Source organism: Haliaeetus albicilla, chromosome 8, assembly GCF_947461875.1.
Source record: "Haliaeetus albicilla chromosome 8, bHalAlb1.1, whole genome shotgun sequence".
Classification (NCBI taxonomy): Eukaryota; Metazoa; Chordata; class Aves; order Accipitriformes; family Accipitridae; genus Haliaeetus; species Haliaeetus albicilla.
Window position 1 is genome coordinate 41193332 of NC_091490.1, and position 21315 is coordinate 41214646.

A 21315-nucleotide genomic window follows, 5' to 3' on the forward strand; every position below is an offset into this window, starting at 1 on the left:
AGGCACGTATCCCTGCCCTCGACCCAAGCAGCTGCCTGACCTTTCTCTTCTCCTCCAGACATCGATGAGTGCACCATAACCAACGGCGGCTGTGACACACACTGCTCCAACTCGGAGGGCAGCTATGAATGCAGCTGCAGCGAAGGCTATGCATTGATGCCAGACAAGAGATCATGTGCAGGTGAGCAGTCAGCTTGGCTCTCGTAGGTTCGGCCCCAGGGACTTCTGCATCCATTGCCAGTCAGCCATAGTGTTTGCTTCAGGGTAAGGGGATCTCATTTTTAAGTAACTTCCAGAGACATGATTTCCCTGGAGAGATGTTTTTGCTTTGCACTGCAATGTCCAGCCCCTCATTACAGGCCCCAGAGTCCTGTAACTACGCGATTTGGAGCAAAGCCCCTCCTGTGACTCCCTCTTGCCCTTTCTTGCTCCCACAATATCTTTTTCACTGGCTCTAACGTCTTTACTTTGACAATGGTCTCCTCTCTCTAGATATTGATGAATGTGAGGATAATCCAGACATCTGTGATGGTGGGCAGTGTACTAACATCCCGGGCGAGTACCGCTGCCTCTGCTTTGATGGCTTCATGGCATCCCTGGACATGAAGACCTGTATTGGTGAGGACACGGCTGTGCCCTGGGCACGTGCCAGCACTGCATCGCAAGGCTGCTGTTGGACGGAGGAAGGGATACAGAGGGTTGCCTCAGAGTCATGTCATGGTTCTTGTGGTGTTCCAAGCAAGTCCTTTTTCTCCTGCAGATGTGAATGAATGTGATCTCAACCCTAATATCTGCCTGCACGGCGAGTGTGAAAACACGAAGGGCTCCTTCATCTGTCACTGCCAGCTGGGCTACTTTGTCAAGAAGGGAACCACAGGCTGCACAGGTGGGGACTCGCCAGACCTGGAGCTAGGGGTGCTGGTGGGAGCCCTCACAAACACCTTCTGCAGCTGCCATGGAGAGAACACCATCCCTGTCCTGGGGGATGCTGTGGACACCTAGGGATGTGGTTGTGAGCTGGGAGCCCCTCCTGGGCAGGCAGAGATTGCCACAAAGGCAAGCTGCAGGCAGGAATTGACACTTTCCTAGTTTATAGCCAAACCAGGGGTCTGCCCTTCCTGCCTCTTCCAGGGGTGAGCACAGATCAGCTCTTCAGCTCAAGGGTACAACTCCAGGCAGCCCGTTCCCCAAAGCACCTTGTTCCCATCCCCTGGGGTCCAGACTCCCAGGTGCTAGTCCAGACTCGTTAGCAGGATTGTACCTGGCTGCCCCCTCCTTTCCTGGGAGAGCTGAGCTGCATCAGCTCTGATGTCCTTCCTTCCTGCAGACATTGATGAATGTGAGATCGGGGCTCACAACTGCGACATGCACGCCTCCTGCATCAACGTGCCTGGGAGCTTCAAATGCAAGTGTCGCACAGGCTGGCTTGGAGACGGGCTGAAGTGCAACGGTGAGTTCTCATCCCAGGAGAGGGTGTTTATGTGTCTAGGTGTTCTGTGGGCACCTGTGAAGGCTGGGGTGAGCTGACACCTGCACTTAAAATGCTCTTGAGCCCCAGGAGCCCTGCATGAGGATTTATGGAAGTGTGGAGAGATGCGGGTGTGTGACAGAGGGTGACTCTAGGTGTGGGCATACGGGTGTTGCACTGTCAGGTCCTGCAGCCGTGTCTGTGAAGCCATCAATGTGGGAGCAAGGGCATGTATTTGTGGGATGTGGAGTGTGTGGACATGGTATTGAGATGAGTGTGGATGAATGTCATAGATCGGCAATGTGGCTGCGTGGTGATGTGTTAGGGCACGGTGTGGTACATATGCAGGGATACACAGGTGTGGGAGACGTGTAGGGATGTGTTGGTGTGTGTATGGTGTGTGTCTATGCATGCAGGGACTTACTGGCATGTGTGTGGTGTGTATGGAGGGATGTAAGGATATGTGTGTGGATACGTGTGTCTGAACTGGGGAGGTACCGGGAATGTGGGTTTGTGTGTCTGTGAAAGTGCCTCGCTGCCATATTGTCTGTGTCAGTACTGCCAGGGGAGTGTCTCATGGCCATAGAGGCTCAGAGAGATGTGTTGGAGCCTCATGAGTGCTCCAAGTGCCTGGAGGCTGCAGTCTCCTGGGCCATTTGCGCACCCTCTGGGCCCTACGCTAGCTGCCCAGGCTTAGAGGAAAGGCCAGAGGCAAAATAGTGACAAGGGTGTTCTCCCTGCCCAGATCTGGATGAGTGTGCAACCGAAGAGCACAAGTGCAACCTGAATGCCAACTGCGTCAACACACCAGGCTCCTACCGATGCGCCTGCCGAGAAGGCTTCAACGGGGATGGCTTCTCCTGCTCAGGTGAGGCCCGTAGACTCAATTGGCAGCAGGAACATGGCTTGGGCATCCTGCTGGGACATGGAGTCACCCCCTCTTAACCACCAGCCTGGCTCAGGACCTGGCTGCCTGTGTCTGGAGTTCCCCAAAGCAGATGTCCCCCAAAAGCCACTGCAGCCTGCCCTGCACCACAGCCTGCTCAGATACCTTCAGCAGAGATCCACCTTCTTCTCAGCAGGTGTTTGGGGAGGTTCAAGGCAATAAGAAGTATTGCAGCCCCCTTCTAGCAGCCTCCCAGCAGAAGGGTGGGAACAAACTTGTGGGAATTTTCTGGGCAAGCTGAGGGAAACTTCCATCTTCGGGTGGACACCGTGTCAGTCCCATGCTTGTCTCTCTTTAGATGTGGACGAGTGTGCAGACAATGTGAACCTGTGTGAGAATGGACAGTGTCTCAACGCACCTGGGGGTTACCGCTGTGAGTGCGAGATGGGCTTCAATCCCACAGAGGACAGCAAGGCCTGCCAGGGTAAGTGCCCAGAGTTTTGACTGCTGCTCCAGGAGATCCAGTGTCCACGTCCTTTCTGGCCTTGGTCTCTCCACTGCACTTGTCACCACCTGAGCCATTACTAAGCAAGACCCACCATCAGGGAGTGGTGCAAGGCTCCTGAGGTGCCAGCTCTTCCACTTACAGGAGTTGGCCCCCAGCCTGCAGAGAGGCTGGGCTAAGCCAAGGATCCATGCAAGATGTGGACAATCAGCAAAACAGGGATGAGGGGAGAGGGCATACACAGAGAATGCCTGGTCCTGCTCGCTTAGGAGATGGTACCCCCTGGCAATAGAACCATCCTGAGATGTGTTACCTACAGCTGGGCTGTAGCTCTGCTTTGAGATGAGAGCAGGAGAGGCCTGTCCTGGCCCTCACTCTACCAGATCCTCAGTACCCAGCTCTCCTTGTTTTGCAGACATTGATGAATGCACCTTCCAGAATATCTGTGTCTTTGGGACCTGCCAGAACCTGCCCGGGATGTTCCGCTGTGCCTGTGACGATGGCTATGAACTGGACAGGAGTGGAGGCAACTGCACAGGTATAAGGACTTTCACAGGGCTGTTGGATGAGGATCACTGCTCCGTGATCTGCTGGTGTGCGCTTGCCCCAACCATGACAGGGAGTGGCACTAGCAGCCTAAAGCCAATTAAGTGTCCCTGGGTGATGTGGTGATGTGTCTTTGCTCTTGGCAAGGCCTCGATGCTGCTGGAAGGTGGGCCTTCAGTGGATAGGAGGGAAAGCTCAGTGTGGCTCTGCTCCTTTCTTCTAACTCTGGGCAGGGTGGTGTGAGGTAGGACAAGGCAAGGTCTGTTTCTAGAAGGGCTTTGCCTGCCACCACATGAAAAGCCTTAGAAACATCATGGTCGTGGGGATACACCCTGAACACACAGTACAGAGCTTAGGGCTGGGGCTGTGGTTTCTGTGGCAGTCTTCATCTTTTTTTTTCAGTGTTCATTTTTCCATCCTTTCAGACATCAATGAATGTGCAGACCCTGTGAACTGTATCAATGGCCTGTGCGTCAACACCCCTGGCAGCTACCTGTGCAACTGTCCACAGGACTTCGAGCTGAACCCCACTGGTGTGGGCTGTGTGGGTGAGTGGGGACCTTTGTGGAGAGCACACCTTCCATCCAAGACCTTGGTGGTCCTTCTCGTTGGTCCCACATAGCTGGAACTGGCCACTACCAGAGCCTGGAGTGGCTGACCACTATCTGCCCTGCCAAATACCTGGCTGCCCATGATGGGCTTAACCCTGCAGCAGCAGAAGAGTACCTACCTCCTGTTAAGCCTGGCCCACCTCGTGTCACCAGTGTGGGTGCTCTCCTGCTTGAAGCAATGTTATTCCTGGGCAGCTCTGGAGCTATTCTTAAGGGTTTGTTTCTTGAAAGGCCCTGGGTTACTGGTAGCATTATTTGGGTCATGCTCCCTAGGCATACTGAAGACAGGCCACCATGCTATGACCTCCAGTGTGGCTTTTACCAGACAAGCTGGGCACACTTTATTCTTGAAGGGTTCCCAAAGTCATGAGCTGCAAGGACAGTCTGGATGTGGTTTACTACAACACAGGTAGCTAACAGTGTGGACATCTGGGACAGGACTGGGGCCTTACCCCCTCCCTACTTCTTGAGGCAGTAGTGCTATTCCTCCTGTCCACACAAGTATTTACTGGACAGGCTTTGCTCACCCACTGCTGTCTTTGTACAGATACCCGTGTTGGGAACTGCTTCCTGGACACTCAGGATCGAGGAGATGGGGGGATCTCCTGCAGCGCAGAAATTGGAGTTGGGGTCACTCGGGCATCCTGCTGCTGCTCACTGGGTCGTGCATGGGGCAACCCCTGCGAGCTTTGTCCTCCAGCCAACACGAGTGAGTTGGGAAAATGTCTGGGGTGAACTTGGGCATGGGCTAGATGGGCAGCACAGAGCAGAGCAAAGAAAAGAGGCTGCTTCCCTATGGCTTCTCAACTCAGGCTGGGCGCTGGCTCCAGGATATGCTGTCATCACGATGGAGCAAGGGAAGCTGAGGGAGATGAAAGCAACCCTGTTGTGTCAGTGCAGGGCTAGGCAGGTGGACCAGAGCAGGGGACACGTGAAATGGGGTGGGTGAGACCAGGCTGGTTGTGCCTGGGTGATCCAGATTGGGATCCTTCATTCCTAATCCAGTGGGCTGGGGGAGGGCAGTGGATGTGGAGTAACCCTATTCAAGGGTGAGCAGGCAGAGACAGTGTGGCTAAGTTGGTTCGGCATGCGATGGGAGTCAGGCTGTTCCATCTGGACCACTGTCACCATCCTCATGGCCTATTTCTCCTGGGTTTCTCCCGGTTCTCCCTACCCCTCCTGTTTCATGGGAGCCCGCTCAGCTCAGGATCCCCCTGACTGACTTTTTCCGCAGCTGAGTACAAGACCTTGTGCCCTGGAGGAGAAGGTTTCCGGCCCAACCCCATCACTGTCATCCTGGAAGGTAAGCCGACCCGGCCCCATGCCCTCTCACCAGGGACTTGGGTGCTGGGGGAGCCCAGCTGTGGCACTGGGCTGGCTGGGTGCCCACCGAGCCGCTGACCACCAAATGATAAACAGCAAGTGTGTGCTCTCCTCGAATGTGCTCCGGCCACCTGGCTGAGCCACTTGGGCTGGAGGTGGTGGGATGAAACTGCCGGGGATGCCGGGGTGAAGGCACTGCCTGGGCTGGTCTGGCAGGCAGTGAACACCTCCCGGCTGCTCTCCCTCCTCAGATATCGACGAGTGCCAGGAGCTGCCAGGCCTCTGCCAGGGCGGCAACTGTGTGAACACTTTTGGCAGCTTCCAGTGTGAGTGCCCCCTTGGCTACTACCTCAATGAGGACACACGCATCTGTGAAGGTAGCTGCACCGTGGTGCCTGTGCTTGTCTGTGTGCCTGGCGCGTATGGCACACGTGTGTGCATGCATGCGTGCATGTGTGTGCAACAGAGTTGTGCATGTATCTGGGCTGCCCTAGGAGTGGTTGGCAGCATCCCTTCCACTTTTTCTTCCAGACTTCCCATCCTCGTCACAAACCCTGTCCCCTTTCCCAGTGCCAGGCCAGCCTGGTCCCTGTGTGAGGCCCATCCATACCTTGTGCCAAACCTACCCTCAACCCCATGTCAGGCCCTTCTCTACCTGTGCCCAGTGCTTTGACCTCCAGTCTCCTTTATTTGGCAGATATTGATGAGTGCTCTGCTCACATTGGGATCTGTGGCCCTGGGACCTGCTACAACACCCTCGGCAACTACACCTGCGTGTGCCCCCCTGAATACATGCAAGTCAATGGAGGAAACAACTGCATGGGTATGCCATGGTCCGAATCTGCGGGAAGGGGTCTGGCAGTGCCCTGCCTGTGTGTGACCCCTGACTTGTGCTGTGAGCAGCACGGGGTGGGCAGCATGGCTGAGTGGATGGAGCAGAAATGCTGAGAGCAGGGGGATGGGACTCAGGATGCCTGAGTTCACCAGTGCCTCACCACATCCCTGCCCCTATGCCACGCATGTTGCCTGTGCCAGAGGGGCTGACGCTCACCCTGCCAGCAGTTACAGGGAGAGTGGCTGTCATCGGGCAGTGAGAGACCCAGCAGAGCATTGCCACTGCCTGCTATGGGGCAGGACCCAACGCTCTCACCGGAGCAGGGCTTCAGCCCATCACTTCAGCTGCTTTGCTGGGCTCCCCTGTGTGTCACCTGCAGTCCCTGAGCACCAGGACAGGACAGGGTGGCACATCCCCAGCAATGAGTGCCCTTGGGCTGGCAACACCCATTCCTGGCGCTGGCACGAGACGCTGTCTGTGCTGCCTTTGCAGACATGAGGAAGAGCGTGTGCTATCGCAACTACAACGACACGTGTGAGAACGAGCTGTCCTTCAACATGACCAAGAAGATGTGCTGCTGCTCCTACAACATTGGCAAGGCCTGGAACAAGCCATGCGAGCCCTGCCCCACACCAGCCAGCCGTAAGTCAACCTTTCTGGAAGAGCATCTTGATACTGTGGATGCTCCCTCACTTTTCTGGCAATCCCATGCACTTTGAGGCACAAACACTAACAAAATAGAGGGGGAGAAGGCAGAGCATCATGTCTGGCAGGCAGCGCCTGTGGGTCAGCGCTGCGGGGACGTGCATTGCACTAGAAGGACACAGGGGACTGCGACAGTATCTGCGGAGAGACGATGTGTGGGCTGCATGGGCAGGCTAGGCGTGGGTGACAGCGTTGTAGAGGGGAGTGCTGGCCGTGCACTGCCTGGAGGAGTGAGTCTGTACCTGCATGTGAGGCACACAGATGCCATGTGTGTGCATGCCTTTTATGTGGTGTGTATGCACGTGTAAGTCCTTTGCCTGGTGCCATACCTGTTCTTGGGTTCCCCATGTGCCGGGCCCTGCAACTCCTGGCCAAGCAGCGTGCAGATCCCCTCCTGCCAGACCCCCTCTCTGCTCACTCCAGCCGTAGTTGGCCCTTATTCCTCTCGTCCCTGGCTGCACCCCACTCTGCCTGCCAGGCATGGCTATGACCTCGGTGTTCCTCTTCCAGCTGAGTACCAGATCCTGTGTGGGAACCAGGCCCCCGGGTTTATCATCGACATCCACACAGGAAAGCCAATTGGTGAGTAGAGCCCCCACGCCCTGTGGAGCCAGGTCTGCTCTCTGCCTCTCTGCTTTCGTCCCACAGTGCTTGTGAGCTTGTTCCTTTCCCCTCCCTTAGTAAGTTAAGCCCTGAGCAGAGGAGAGACAAGGAAAAGAGGTGGGCAGATATGGCTGCAAGCAGCTGGCCAAGCCTTCAAGCTTATCTCCTGAGTGGCTGGGCTGCTCGGACCCCTCCACGTTCGCAATTGTGCCTTGGTTTCTGTCCCAGCTGGAGAGACAGGTGGCCAGTGACCACAGACAGTGGCCAGTGGCTCGGTAGATCCAGACCTGTGATAGCCCTGGTGCTCACACTGCCGGCAGCACCGGCCCTACAGCAGCAGGGCACTGCTGAGAGCCAAGGTTTCAGGTTTGTGCTTTGGTAGATGGAAAGCCAGAGCTACTGTTGAAAGTCCTATGATTTGTGGGCCTCTACAGATGTTTTGCAGTCTTGAAAGATGGACTCGCTGGTAGTTTGTGAGACAAACAGATTAGTTAATCATTGCTTCACCTGGCCTTGGCAGTGTCAGCCAGAGGACTGAAGAAGAAGGAGGTGAATTCATCTTCTGCCCACAGGAAAAAAGTGCAAGCGTGTATCAGTGCAAGGCTGCAGGGCTGGCAGGGCTGGTGGTAGATTGTGCTGGGCACAGCGACAGAGTCAGGGACCCTGGAGCCCTCTCAGTATTTCAGTGACCCCCTGGACTTCCCATTTGCAGCCTGGTCCCAGAGCCTGAGCAAGTGTCCATGTTACTGCAGAGACACACTCAGAGAAAACAAGGTGGATGTCCTGGGTAGGATCCCTCCCAACGTGTGCTGTGCAGGCTCTGCCAGCAATCCTGTGGGTCCTACGACTTGGAGTCTTGTGTGACTCTGCTGTGTACCCAGACCTCTGCAGAGCGGCCCTAGCCTGGCATGATCTGCAAGATCCTATCAATCCTCCAAAAGTTGCTCCACTGTTTGTCTGGTGGCCCTTTCCTGCTAGTCTTCTTTTTAGAATGAACAAAGGCAGCAGTCTCCCAGCTATGGGGGATGCTTTCCTCCCTGCTGCCTTCCTGGGATGCTGAGAGACATTGTCTGTGTGCAGATATTGATGAGTGCAGTGAGATCCCTGCTATCTGCACAAACGGTGTCTGCATCAACCAAATCGGCAGCTTCAGGTGCGAGTGTCCCATTGGATTCAGCTACAACAACATCCTGCTCATCTGCGAAGGTAACGGGGCAGCCGGGGCAGCACTGCTAAGGGTGCCCAGGAGGGTGAGTGTTCTCAGCATGGCACTAGCATCTCCCCACCTCATGGGGCACCAGGGTGAGGGCTGTCAGCAGACATGGACAGAGAGTACGTGTTCTCAGCCTTCTTGAAATCTTCTTTTTTCGCATCAGTGGTTGGACAAAAATTGCTGATTTCCATTCATGTTCCTGTCTGGTTTTTCCTTCCTCTGTTTTTGGGGGGGTTTCTAGAAAAAGTTTTCAAATGTGGGTGTTTCAAAGTTTTGAGTTGTAACTAAAGTTCCCATTATTTTTTTGCAAAGCAATAGAAAAAGGTTGAAAATTGACCCTGATTGGAGCAAACCAAGGGTTAAAATTCAGTTGACTCCACTCAGCCACTCCAGCCCTACCAGGATGATGGTGCCTGGTGAGTGCCTGGCACTCTGCAGAGTCCAGGTTTGCACTGCTCTCCTTCCACAGACATCGATGAGTGCAGCAGTGGGGAGAACCTCTGCCAGCGCAACGCCGACTGCATCAACATCCCGGGCAGTTACAGGTGCGAATGCTCAACTGGATACAAGCTGTCGCCTAGCGGAGCCTGCGTGGGTAAGATGGGAGCTCTTTGCTACCTATTCCAGAGACACGTGTGCGAGGCACTGACACCCCTGCCTAGGCTCTTCAGATGGTTTTGCAGACCACCATGTGTGGACCCGAGGAAGAACAGGATGAAGGACATGCCAGTTCCGTGCATGGGTTCCTCCTGTTTTTTTGTCAAGCCTGGGGACTATGACCTGGCTGTGCTGTGATTATGGCATAACTGTACTTTGGGAACAATACCCAGGGATTCTGGGCTCCTGAGGGATGAGAGAAGGTCACTGTGAAGTACAGCTTTAGTCAGGCCATTTTCTCCAATTAAATTTATTTTTTTTAGAGATCACAGTGCATAAATCTTGTTCTCCATGAAGCCACCTATCAGAAAACCAAGACCCTATCCTGCTGTGCTGCTGCTCACAGACACAGCTTCCCACCAGCAGGCAGGGGTCTGCAGAAGGCCAGTGCCTTGGCTCTTCCCGTTTGGTCCATCCCTTCCGCTCACTAGTGCCCACTTTGCTTTGTTTTAGGTCGCAACGAATGCCAGGAGATCCCCAACGTCTGCAGCCACGGGGACTGTGTTGACACCGAAGGCAGCTACGTCTGCATCTGCCACAACGGCTTCAAGGCCACGGGGGAGCAGACCATGTGCATGGGTCAGTGTGACTGCCGCAGCCTTGCCATGTGAATCATGGATCGGGATGGACGTGAGCTCTCTCCAGCACCTGCTGGGTAGTGCCAAAGACAGCCAAGGGCCGCTGTGTCCTTTCGATCCCAGGCTGCCCCTGCAAGCTACAGGGGTGTTGTGCAGCTGCCTGGACCCTGTCTGCACACCCAAGACAGTGGCTTTTAGCTCACTCAGTCCCTGAAGCTGTGACCTTCTCTCTGCAGACATTGATGAGTGTGACCGACAGCCCTGTGGAAACGGGACCTGCAAGAACACAGTTGGCTCCTACAACTGCCTCTGCTTCCCTGGCTTTGAGCTAACACACAATAATGACTGCATGGGTGAGTTGCACGAAACCCTGACCGCATGGATTACTGATCAGGATCAACGTGGCAACGGCTGTGGGGCATGGGGTGTCACACAGTGGCATACAGGGGGTCAGCTCTGGGTGTCACCTGGCAGTGGCTGTAGAAGTGACCTCTGGGTGTCACCTGGCAGTGGCTGTAGGCGTAGTTGTATATGTCAGAGGTGTAGGGCTGGCTAAGGTGGCACACTGACACTCACATGCTGTGCATATCTCTTCCCGTTGTGCTTATCATTTCCCTCCCACAGACATTGATGAGTGTTCATCCCTGGTGGGGCAGGTGTGTCGAAACGGCCAGTGCATCAACAGCATCGGTTCCTTCCAGTGCCTGTGCCAAGAGGGGTATGACCGGACCCCTGATGGGAAGAACTGCGTAGGTGAGTGTCTGGGCAGGAGGCTGGCCCTTCTCAGTGCATTGAGCTGTATGTTGGTGTAGCTGGCACTGTGCAGTGCTATGAGACGTGGTCCCCAAGCTGGTCTCATCAGAGGTAACTGAGCAGTGGTCTCTCCAGAACTGCTCACAAGGCCCCAAGTCCTCTGGAGCCAAAGCCTGGTCATTTGACTGCCCATGGAGAGCTGGACTGGGCCCCACTATGCCTGCATCTCCCTTCCAGCAATGCAGGGAACAGTCAAGCCAGTCCCTTTCCATGTGCTGAGACCCGCAGGCAGCGAGGAGAAATGTTGTCCTGTCCATGCCCCTAAAGCATGCAGAGTTGTACCAGGGATGCCTTGGCAACTATCCTGCAGGCAGGGACTCTGGGGGCAGGCAGGCAGGCATGTTGGACTCTGGTCACTTGTGTCCACCACTCTGCCTCCTGCAGCACCACGTTCCGCAGGGCTGAGTCCATGTTCCCAGGGTGCACAAGACAGAGCATTCTGGAAAATATCTTCTCTGCTTCCCTTGCATCTTTTGGGCAAAGCAGGGTGCAGTAAGGTAGGGCCTGGGTGCAGTAAGGTACCCTGCACCCAAGCCCTCTGAGCTGAGCACAGACACTATCACTGGTTATTTCCCTTCTCCTGCAGACATCAACGAGTGTGTGAGCCTGCCTGGGACCTGCTCCCCAGGCACCTGCCAGAACCTGGAGGGCTCCTTCCGCTGTATCTGCCCCCCTGGGTATGAGGTGCAGAACGACAACTGCATCGGTAATGTTGCCTCTCTGCCTCCACCATTTCCAGCACAGCATGTGGACATCTTGGACTATTCCCAGAACAACCATATTCTTCCTGAGTGGGCTGGGGCATGCATGACCATCCCCAAATATCTTCTTGAAAGCAATTGGACACAGAGCAAGGCAAGGCCTGCTCCCATGACGGAGGAGGCTCGGTAGTTTTGCTGTGCCCTGGCCTCTTCATTGTCCCATTTGCCCTGAGGGTCGGTTAAGGGTTAGGGCTGGGGTGATGTCCTGCAGGCATCAGAGCTCCCCTGACATCACAGCTTCAGGTGGTTTTAATGCAATAAGGAAAGGAGTAACCTTTGGCTGCTCTGTAAGTAATACATCCCTGGTGCTCCCAGATATCAACGAGTGTGAAGAAGAGCCCAACATCTGCCTCTTTGGGACATGCACCAATACCCCCGGCAGCTTCCAGTGTGTCTGCCCTCCAGGCTTTGTGCTGTCTGATAATGGCCGACGGTGCTTTGGTGAGTGCAGCTCATCACGGTGGGGGGGGGAGCATAACCATCCTGGATGTCTGCAATGACCTGTGCATTTCCCCATCCTCCTACAGACACTCGCCAGAGTTTCTGCTTCACTCGCTTTGACAACGGAAAGTGCTCTGTCCCCAAGGCCTTCAACACAACCAAGGCTCGGTGTTGCTGCAGCAAGATGCCAGGAGAAGGCTGGGGAGACCCCTGTGAGCTGTGCCCTCAGGAAGGAAACGGTAGGTGTGCTGGGACCTACCTCCATGGGAGAGATGGCTGCGTGTGTCTCCAACACGCGCAGAGTGTGGGGAAGGTGTGCAGGTCAGGCAAGACAACCAGCAATGTAAGCCGTCCAGCAAAGTGGGCTCCTCCATCTGGAGACTACTGCTTTGAAACCTAGTAGCTCTTACTGGACTGCAGTATTCCCAGGGTCTCCAGCAACCACAGTCAGGCTTATTTTTGCTTTGGATCTGCTCTCAGTTCTCTGCAGGGTTTTAGATGAGGCAAAAGCATCTCAGTGCCTCCAGATCCAAGGCAAGCGCAGGTGTTTTCCAGCCAGCCAGGGTTTTGTGGTCTCCTATGGGCAGTGAGCTGTCAAGCTCTCAGTCCTGCTCTAGAAGCCTCCAAAGCACATTTCAGCTTCTGTGAGTAAAAGCACTTGTAAGCATATCTCACTTTTCTGCTTTCTTCCAGTTGCCTTCCAGGAGCTGTGTCCATATGGCCATGGAGCCATCCCAGGCCCAGGTGACACCCGAGAAGGTAAGGTCTGATCTAGGGATGAGAAGAAATTCGTTTTGTGGGAAGGTTGCCTAGAAGCAACCAAACTTAGGCTATCTGGAGAGTAGGGTTGAATCCCAGTGGCAGGAGGGGAGGGACATAGGACTGGGTGCCCTCCTGAGCTCATCGTCTCTGACTGTTCACCAAAGGTTCGGCTCCCAGCTCTGGAGAGGGAGTATCTGAGATTGCAGGGTCAGTCCTGAGAGGACAGGGATATATTTCTGGCTGCGTGCTCACGTGAGGTTTCATTGCCTTGATTTCCCTTCTAGATGTTAATGAATGCTCAGAGAACCTGGGTGTCTGCATAAATGGGGCCTGCATTAACACTGATGGGTCCTTCCGCTGCGAGTGCCCCTTTGGGTACAACCTGGACTACACAGGAGTCAACTGCGTGGGTAAGGGTCTGCATGGGGAGCACCTGCTCCCTCTTGCTTTTATCCTCCCTAGATCAGAGGTCACAAGCATGTGCGTGCGTGTGTGTGTACTTTTTTTGCCCCTGGCTCCTGGCTTTGCTGGGCTTGTTTGAATGATCTGGCTGCAAGAAGAGACCAGCCTGCATTTTTCTACTTAACTCATCCACCTAATGTGGTCCTGGCTTCCTCCAGATACTGATGAGTGCTCCATTGGCAACCCTTGTGGGAACGGTACCTGCACCAACGTGGTGGGAGGCTTCGAGTGCGCCTGTGATGAGGGTTTTGAGCCAGGTCCCATGATGACATGCGAAGGTAATGCTGTTGTGAGGCAATCCCTGCACCCCCATTGCATACCGGGCCATGTGTGTGACCCCACTGGGTCACTGCCTGGGTGAGCAGCAGTCAGGTCAGCCTCCAATGAACAGTGTAGAAAAGCTGGATGGGGCTCATCTCCACACGAGTGTGTACATCAGCGCTGGTCCTTTTTGGCTTCCTCTGAGGCTGGAGCCCAGGAGGAGGTCTGGAGACCTGCCTAAATGCAGGAGCTGCCTCACCAAGGAGCCAGGACCCTGTCCCCATCAAAGCTGCTGAGACACCAGGTGTCTGTCCCTCTGCAACTGAAGACCATGACAGGAAGCCTTGGTGGAACAAAGTTCTCATGAGATGAATGCACGGGGAGGAGAGGAGTCTGTCCTGGGGAGGTCCACCACCAGTACTGCCCAGCTGACTCTGCTGAGAGCACACAGTCGAGCTCTATCCTCTCTCCTGCCTCCCAGATATCAATGAATGTGCACTGAATCCCCTGCTCTGTGCCTTCCGCTGCATCAACACCTTTGGCTCCTACGAGTGCACCTGCCCATCTGGATACGCCCTCCGAGAAGACAGAAGAATGTGCAGAGGTAAAATTCCCTTCTGCACCCATCAGGGGGGCTCCCACACTCTCCCCACCCCCCTGCACTTAACCGGTCTCTGGTGCTGTACAGAGAGAAGGCAGGACTTCTGAGCTGGCATCTCTGAGCTTGTGCTCACTCTTACCTTCCTTGGTGTTCATGCTGTGTGCCAGCCAGCCTGGCAGTAGGGATTTGCGGAGCAGTGCAGATGTGAGCACTCAGTTCCTAGTTGCCCACACAGTGCTGCAGAGCTGGCAGGTTGAACATGGTCTCATGAGGTTCTCGGTTGCAGATCTGGATGAGTGTGCAGAGGGACTGCATGACTGCGAGTCTCGAGGGATGCTGTGCAAGAATCTCATTGGCACCTTCATGTGCATCTGTCCGCCAGGAATGCAACGCAGGCCCGATGGAGAGGGCTGCACAGGTACCAAGGACCAGGCTGGGAGGGATTCCCAGTCAGGCTGGAGACCATTCTCTTCTAGGCATTGCCCATGTAGATTTACTTTGTGTCCTTCTGCCAAACAGCCCCTCCCCAGGGTTTCCCATGTGTCAGAACTTCCCGTATATCCTACTAGATACCTACACACACAAAACCTCTGTTCATGTCTGGGCCCATAGGTCTACACAGTTCCAGCATAGGATGACACACATTATGCCATGTGTCCTTTCTGTTGAGTCTTTTCATGTCTGTGTTAAGCTTCTTTGTACTGAGCTGCTTTTGGAAGGGCCAGCACCGGACAGCCCAGACCTGCACAGTATTAGGCACAGCAGGAATGCAGAACAAGCTCAGCTCCGCTCCTAGCCCAGCAGCTTGGCCACTTGCAGGTGGAGAATGTGCAAACCAGGGAAGCCGGGTACTCGGCCAGCCTGCTTTGGGAGAGGTCCAGGGCAGGTGGATGTGTTTCTCAGCTGCCTAAGGATGTGGAAGTGGTCCTCAAGGACTATGTGAGGGTGTTTCAAACCGAGTGGTAGCACGGAGACTCATGGAAAGCTGAAATTTGTCCTATGCCCCACAACAGCTCTTTGTGGTTGCTTCCTTCCTTCCTAGATGAGAATGAGTGTCGCACCAAGCCTGGAATCTGCCCCAACGGCCGCTGTATCAACACGGTGGGAAGTTACCGCTGTGACTGCAATGAAGGTTTTGAAGTCAGTCCCTCTGGCACAGAGTGTATTGGTAATTACCAAGTCCTGGTGGGTCTTGAGCAGCGTCTCTTTAGTAGCAGATGATGCTTTTCAGGTGTTTCGGGGTTTCTGAGGGGAAAGGGTTTTGGGCCATCACCTTTACCTTTAGCATTATCCAAACCACACTATCCTCCATGCTGGAACTAGCACAGGCTGCTCAGTTATCCCTGGTGCTGACACTGTCTCAGTTCCTGACCTTCTATCCTCACTCTCTCTGTCCAGATACCCGCCAAGGATTCTGCTTCACTGAAGTACTGCAAACTATGTGCCAGATGTCCTCCACCAACCGCAACTTGGTCACCAAATCTGAATGCTGCTGCAACAGTGGGCGCAGCTGGGGTCCCCAGTGTGAACTCTGCCCCCTTCCTGGAACCGCCCAGTACAAGAAAATGTGTCCTCATGGGCCAGGGTACTCCACTGATGGGAGAGGTGAGTTGGGGCCTGAATCACCTTCAATGCAGAAGGGAGAAAGCAGAGATGTGGATACAGGCAGAATTCCACCAGGAACTGGCTGGGACAGACCTACACAGTGCCTGGAGCGGACAAGAAGCCTCTGTGACACTATCTTACAACTCCCTGAATGTAGTCTCTGGCTCGCAGGGAGCGTCTGAGCTGCCCTGGCACAGTGCTGGCACAGGAGCATGGGGACAGAGGCGGTATTGGCACTAACAGGTCCTTCCCTCCCTCCGGCAGACATCGACGAGTGCAAGGTACTGCCCAACCTCTGCAAGAATGGACAGTGCATCAACAGCATCGGCTCCTTCCGCTGCCACTGCAAGCTGGGCTACACCGCGGATATCACAGGCACAGCCTGTGTGGGTGAGTCGGGAGAAGGAATCTCACGTCTGGACAGCCCTTGGCCTTGGCAGACTTCCACCCTTACTTTTCAGCATGCAAAGAGAGGGTCCTGTAACACCCACCTGGGACCTGACCTCACCTCTGCCTATACTGTCCTGCATATCCATAGCAGGGCTCTGGACACTTTGCCCTATTGCATGGTCCTCTATACCTCAAAGTTGTCACTCCATGTTGTTTAACTCCTTAAAACTGAGGCTCTTTGTCTTCTCCCTCTGACCCCAGGAGTCACAGGGACTGGCAGGGAATGTGATCCAGAGATGAGAGTCTGTGAGCAACTAAACGTTTCATTGGCAGGGCAGCTGGTTCTAGCCAGCGTGAGTGCCACGTTGGGATCCAGATGTTGACATAAAAGGCACCCCTGGAATCACAGCTGCAGGCATCTGGGGAAGTACTGAAGGAGTTGAGGATGTGCCATGCTTCCAGTACTAAGATGGTGGTCAGGACCATGCCAGCAGCTGTGTCCTAGACACAGAGCGGAAAAGAGGCCTTGGCTCCCAGAAACCAAGCTCTGTGCCTAGGAGCAGAGCAGATATGACCTTGAGCACCAGGACAGGATTCCTCTCTAAACATCCTTGCCCTTTCTCCAGCTTTGTCCCCTCCAGCCTGGCTAACAGTTATGGGCTTTGTCAGAGCCATGGCTGTTACTGCCTGCTGGGCAGAGGTGACAAAGCTCCAGAAGTACGGGGCTGGCCCCATCCCTGATGTTCCCGGTACTCAGGAGGACCATCTACCCATCTCTTCAGCTAGGAAGGGGCTAGGAAAGATGTCACTCAGATCCACCAGGTCACATAATATCCCATGTCTGAGCAGGGAGGTGTTTCAGCTCTTTTCCTGCAGGAGATCTCCTGGATTTGTGGTGCTGGCTCAAACTGAGGTGTTCCTTCAAAGCCCTTGTCTCTGCTCACCTGCTTCCTGGAGAGTGGACGAGATGCATTTATCTGGGGCAGGGAGTGCCAGGATCCATAGGGCCATCTGACCACTTAGTTACATGGGCTCACCTTGTATTCAGGAGCCCTTTGGTAGACTGAGTGGTCCAAGGGGTGGTGGGGACCCAGTCGAGCACAACCTGTGAATGCTGATGTGTCTTGTCTCTCGAGTGTAGATTTGGATGAGTGTAACCAGTCCCCTAAGCCATGTAACTTCATCTGCAAGAACACAGAAGGCAGCTACCAGTGCTCCTGCCCCCGAGGGTACATTCTGCAAGAAGATGGGAAGATCTGCAAAGGTATTCACCCAGGAGAAGGCAGCAGAGACCCTGCCTCATCTCTGGCAGCATGGGGCGATGGCAAGAGCTGATTAACATGTGACAGAACAGTCAGGTCCTTCTCTTCAGCCACAGGACAAGGCTAGACATGGAAAAAGGTGCCATGCTGGACTGTCGTGGACTGATGCATTAGGGTGCCATCCTTCCACAGACAGTCTAGACCTGTCTCATCATGAAAAATAATACTCCTCGCCCTTTGCTACAGACTGCACAGCATATCCCAAGCTGTGCTGAGCTCCAGGGGCCTTGAACCTGCGTGTCTCCAACAAGTGGGCTGCGTGTGTCAGAGTCACTGTCAGGGCTCCTGCTGGTGCTGGCAGCTGCCAGGCTGGGGCTTTGCCCACCTCTCACAGTACTGATGTATCAGGCTGTGAAGAGGGTGGCCTAAGAATCTGGGAGAGTCTGGTATCTGTGGATTACAAGAAGAGGCAGAGAAAAATCTCTGCATCTTCCAAATGTGTCTGTATGTGATCAGCAGCTGAGGTGGGGAGAGGCTCCCTGGACTTGTTATTCTCATGTAAGAATTGTGTGTGTGTTTTTCCTGAGGCTGGTCCATGGCAGGTCCTGGTCTACCCAGCACCACTGTGTATCACCATGTACGTGCAGGTGCCACAGAATCAGACCACAAAGATAAGATATCTCAGTAAGATAAATTGAGAAACATGTTCTTGTGCTTGTTGCTTTAGACTTGGATGAATGTTCCACCAAGCAGCACAACTGCCAGTTCCTCTGTGTGAACATTATCGGAGGATTCAACTGCAAATGCCCCCCAGGCTTCACTCAGCACCACTCGTCCTGCATCGGTGAGTAGAGGCATTTACTGCTCTGCTATATAGCACCAGCAAGGTCCCTGTGGGTTAGCTTTAAGCCCAGAAGAGTCTTTCCAGCCCCCCAGCTCTGGCTCTAGAGCACTGCCCCTCTCCAGTCGGCCTGGGGTTGTACATCTGACTTGCCTGTCTGCTACTCAGACTGGGCTAAGCTCCATGATGCAAGGTAGCTGTCTGCAAAGCTGCACACAGCCACATCACTGGGGAGAGACTTACAAGCAGCCACCGGTGTTTTGCAGACAATAATGAGTGCACAGCTCAGCCCTCTCTGTGTGGAGCCAAAGGACAGTGTCTGAACACGCCAGGCAGCTACAACTGCGAGTGCCAGAAAGGATTCTCCCTGGACAGCTCTGGTGTCAACTGCGAAGGTAGGTCTGTGTCTCTGGGGCTTTGACAGACACATCTTCCATGTGGAAGAGTTCCTAGTTCACTCACAATCTCTAAAGCAGAGCAGTCCAGCCAAGGGACTACCCCTTATTGCGGGACACCAGGAGCCCACACGGGAAGCCCTGGTGCAAAGGAGAGGTCAGTGCCTGACCTGCCTGGAGAAACACTGGCTCTTGGACAAATAGATGAAGGTGCTGCACTATAGTAGCCAAGGCTGGGAAAGGAATGGTCCTGTATCTCATCAGGGGAGATCTCATGCTGGCCAAAACCCACCATGTGCTATGCTAAAGAAAAGCCTATATTCAGCCCAGGCAGCCTGAAGCAGAGCAGATCTGGTAATGGTCCAGGCCAGACCTTAAATCAAAAAACATCCAAGCAGGGGCTGCATGGGGTTGTCTGTGGGTCTTGGGGCTGAGGGTGTTATTCAATTCCAAGCTGCAGAGAAATAATTAGGCAGAAGACCTGCCCACCCACATGAGCACCCTCAAGGATGCTGGCTGCTGTGGTCCCTGTGCACCCAGTGCTGCCCACAAGACAGGGAGAAGTTGTCTCACCACCATCTGTGTTACATTGCTGCAGATGTGGACGAGTGTGATGGAAACCATCGGTGCCAGCACGGCTGCCAGAACGTGCTCGGAGGCTACCGCTGCGGCTGTCCGCAGGGCTACGTGCAGCACTACCAGTGGAATCAGTGTGTGGGTGAGTGTGGGATGGGGGCTTTCATATGCTGTAGCTGTGGGATGGGGGATAGAGGGCAACTAAGCCCCAAGACCCTCTCCAGCCACCCCGGCCATCTCTGACACTGGATTCTGAGTTCATCTCTGCTAACCCAGCACTGATCTTCCTGCTCTGTCCCAGAGACAGACCATGCCTGTGCCCAGAGAGGGTGCCCCTGCCCTGACCTGCACTGCCCCAGGTTCCCTCTGCAACAGGGAATGTCAGGAAGCTCCTCTGCAGAGTGATGAGCTCCCAGTGCTCCTGACACCAGCAGCTCCCTGCATTGCAGGAGGATAAAAAAATCAAGGCAGTCCTTTAGGAACCTGCATGGGATGAGGTCTCACAGGCAACCAGAAGGGAGCCTGCTGCCAGCTCAGCAATGGCCATGGGCAGATTTCCTTGGCCATGTGGAGTGGGGAGCACCAGCAGCACAGGAGCTCCCTTCCACTAAGTTTCTGACCAGTTCTGCTGTCTTTGGGCACAGATGAAAATGAGTGCTCCAGCCCCACTGCCTGCGGCTCTGCCTCCTGCTACAACACTCTGGGAAGTTTCAAGTGCGTCTGTCCATCTGGCTTTGATTTTGACCAAGCCTTTGGTGGGTGCCAGGATGTGGATGAATGCTCAGCAGGCGGCAGCCCCTGCAGTTATGGGTGCTCCAACACAGATGGAGGCTATCTCTGCGGCTGTCCTGGAGGCTACTTCCGAGCAGGACAAGGGTAAGAAAGCAGCCAGCAGGTAGTCCCCACAGGCACCTGTACGTTCCTGGGGGATATTGCAGGCTGCCAAGTGCATGGTGCCCCAGACATGCTCCATCACCACAATTCTGCTCTCTGCCACCAGTACAATTTGAAGGAGCTCCAGAGGCTAGTAAGGTCCCATTCCCACATGAGTCCTCAACTTCTCCATGCCAGACTGTTCCTCCCCCATCACAAGATACTCATGCTAATGTGCATCTCCTCTTCCATTTCACTAATCCAATCATTAGTGCAGCTGCTAGCACTGTAGCAGATGCTCTGCAGATCCATCATCTAGTGCAGGGTGCAGACAGATTAAACCTACTGGCCACATCTAAACAAGATGTGGCCTGATCTCTCTCAGGCATGTCTTGTGTACAAGCCATTCCGTACAAGTCATGTCCTATACCCAGGCGTGATCCTCCATGTGTTTCTGGGTGCCACATGGAGAACCTGTGAGGGCAATGGTAAGATGTCCTTCTTGAAGCATGAGTCTGAGATGGGTCTCTCTGCTCTTCTGCCACCAGACACTGTATTTCTGGCTTGGGTTTTGGGAAAGGTTCCTACCTTCCTGCCCCCCAAGAAGAGGATGAAGACAACCTGCTCTCCCCTGAAACCTGCTATGAGTGCAAGATAAATGGCTACCCCAAGAGGGGTCGGCAGCGACGCAGCGTCAATGGCACTGAGAAGCACGAGGTAAGAAATTCATGGCATCCTGGATGGGGTAGAGCAAGGCAAGAGCTGGGTCACCTGGGGGATAGCTGCCTGGAGTGGATCCCATGCAGTGTGCCCATTCCTGTGGGGTTGCCTCAGTCCAGACAGAGAGAGAGCTCACTCTGTACCTGCCCATGCTGGGTGTTTGTGGATGCTGCTGAGTCCAGAAGTCCTGCAGAAATGGAAGGTCTTTCACAATACATTAGAGGAGGTCAGGACAATCTTAAGTGACACACACTTGTGTGGTTTGGCCACAAATGTCTGGAGATATGTGCAACCAAGAAATAACGCACACATGGGGAGCTGATGGGGGAGCAGTTCCCATAGGGCCATAGCAGACTCTCAGCACTTACTGTCTGACTCCAGACTGGACCTGTCACTATAAATACAGGTTATTCCTAGAGGGAAGTTCTGGCGTCTGTCCAAGGCTCCCCCAAGAAATTCACAGGTCTGGGCAGGACAGATTGGACTGGGAGGTCATTATGGGCCCTTCAAGCCTTGGGAGGAAAATGCCTCTGAAGTTGTTGGTTCTTCCCCTGAAGATGAGGGCTGTGTACTGGCTGGTTCAGTTTCAGCGACACAAACAGGGTACCAAGAAACACTTGAA

At 54.4% G+C, this 21315-nt stretch overlaps 1 protein-coding gene across 2 annotated transcripts in view; it reads left to right on the forward strand.

Annotated features, from left to right (window-relative positions):
- LOC104324704 (fibrillin-2-like) overlaps positions 1-21315 on the forward strand; it is a 116227-nt gene that overhangs the window by 92126 nt on the left and 2786 nt on the right. For both annotated transcript variants that reach the window (XM_069790223.1, XM_069790224.1), the window contains exons 29-64: positions 59-181; positions 493-618; positions 761-886; positions 1328-1450; positions 2214-2336; positions 2713-2838; positions 3275-3397; positions 3831-3953; positions 4564-4725; positions 5251-5319; positions 5591-5716; positions 6037-6162; positions 6667-6816; positions 7390-7461; positions 8563-8688; positions 9165-9290; positions 9806-9931; positions 10167-10283; positions 10555-10683; positions 11330-11449; positions 11820-11945; positions 12032-12184; positions 12639-12704; positions 12992-13117; positions 13328-13447; positions 13912-14034; positions 14318-14449; positions 15074-15199; positions 15430-15636; positions 15901-16026; positions 17168-17290; positions 18016-18132; positions 18396-18524; positions 19123-19242; positions 19745-19976; positions 20522-20690. In XM_069790223.1, coding sequence (XP_069646324.1) covers positions 59-181; positions 493-618; positions 761-886; positions 1328-1450; positions 2214-2336; positions 2713-2838; positions 3275-3397; positions 3831-3953; positions 4564-4725; positions 5251-5319; positions 5591-5716; positions 6037-6162; positions 6667-6816; positions 7390-7461; positions 8563-8688; positions 9165-9290; positions 9806-9931; positions 10167-10283; positions 10555-10683; positions 11330-11449; positions 11820-11945; positions 12032-12184; positions 12639-12704; positions 12992-13117; positions 13328-13447; positions 13912-14034; positions 14318-14449; positions 15074-15199; positions 15430-15636; positions 15901-16026; positions 17168-17290; positions 18016-18132; positions 18396-18524; positions 19123-19242; positions 19745-19976; positions 20522-20690 — 4637 coding nt within the window. The remainder of the gene's footprint in view (positions 1-58; positions 182-492; positions 619-760; positions 887-1327; positions 1451-2213; positions 2337-2712; positions 2839-3274; positions 3398-3830; positions 3954-4563; positions 4726-5250; positions 5320-5590; positions 5717-6036; positions 6163-6666; positions 6817-7389; positions 7462-8562; positions 8689-9164; positions 9291-9805; positions 9932-10166; positions 10284-10554; positions 10684-11329; positions 11450-11819; positions 11946-12031; positions 12185-12638; positions 12705-12991; positions 13118-13327; positions 13448-13911; positions 14035-14317; positions 14450-15073; positions 15200-15429; positions 15637-15900; positions 16027-17167; positions 17291-18015; positions 18133-18395; positions 18525-19122; positions 19243-19744; positions 19977-20521; positions 20691-21315) is intronic.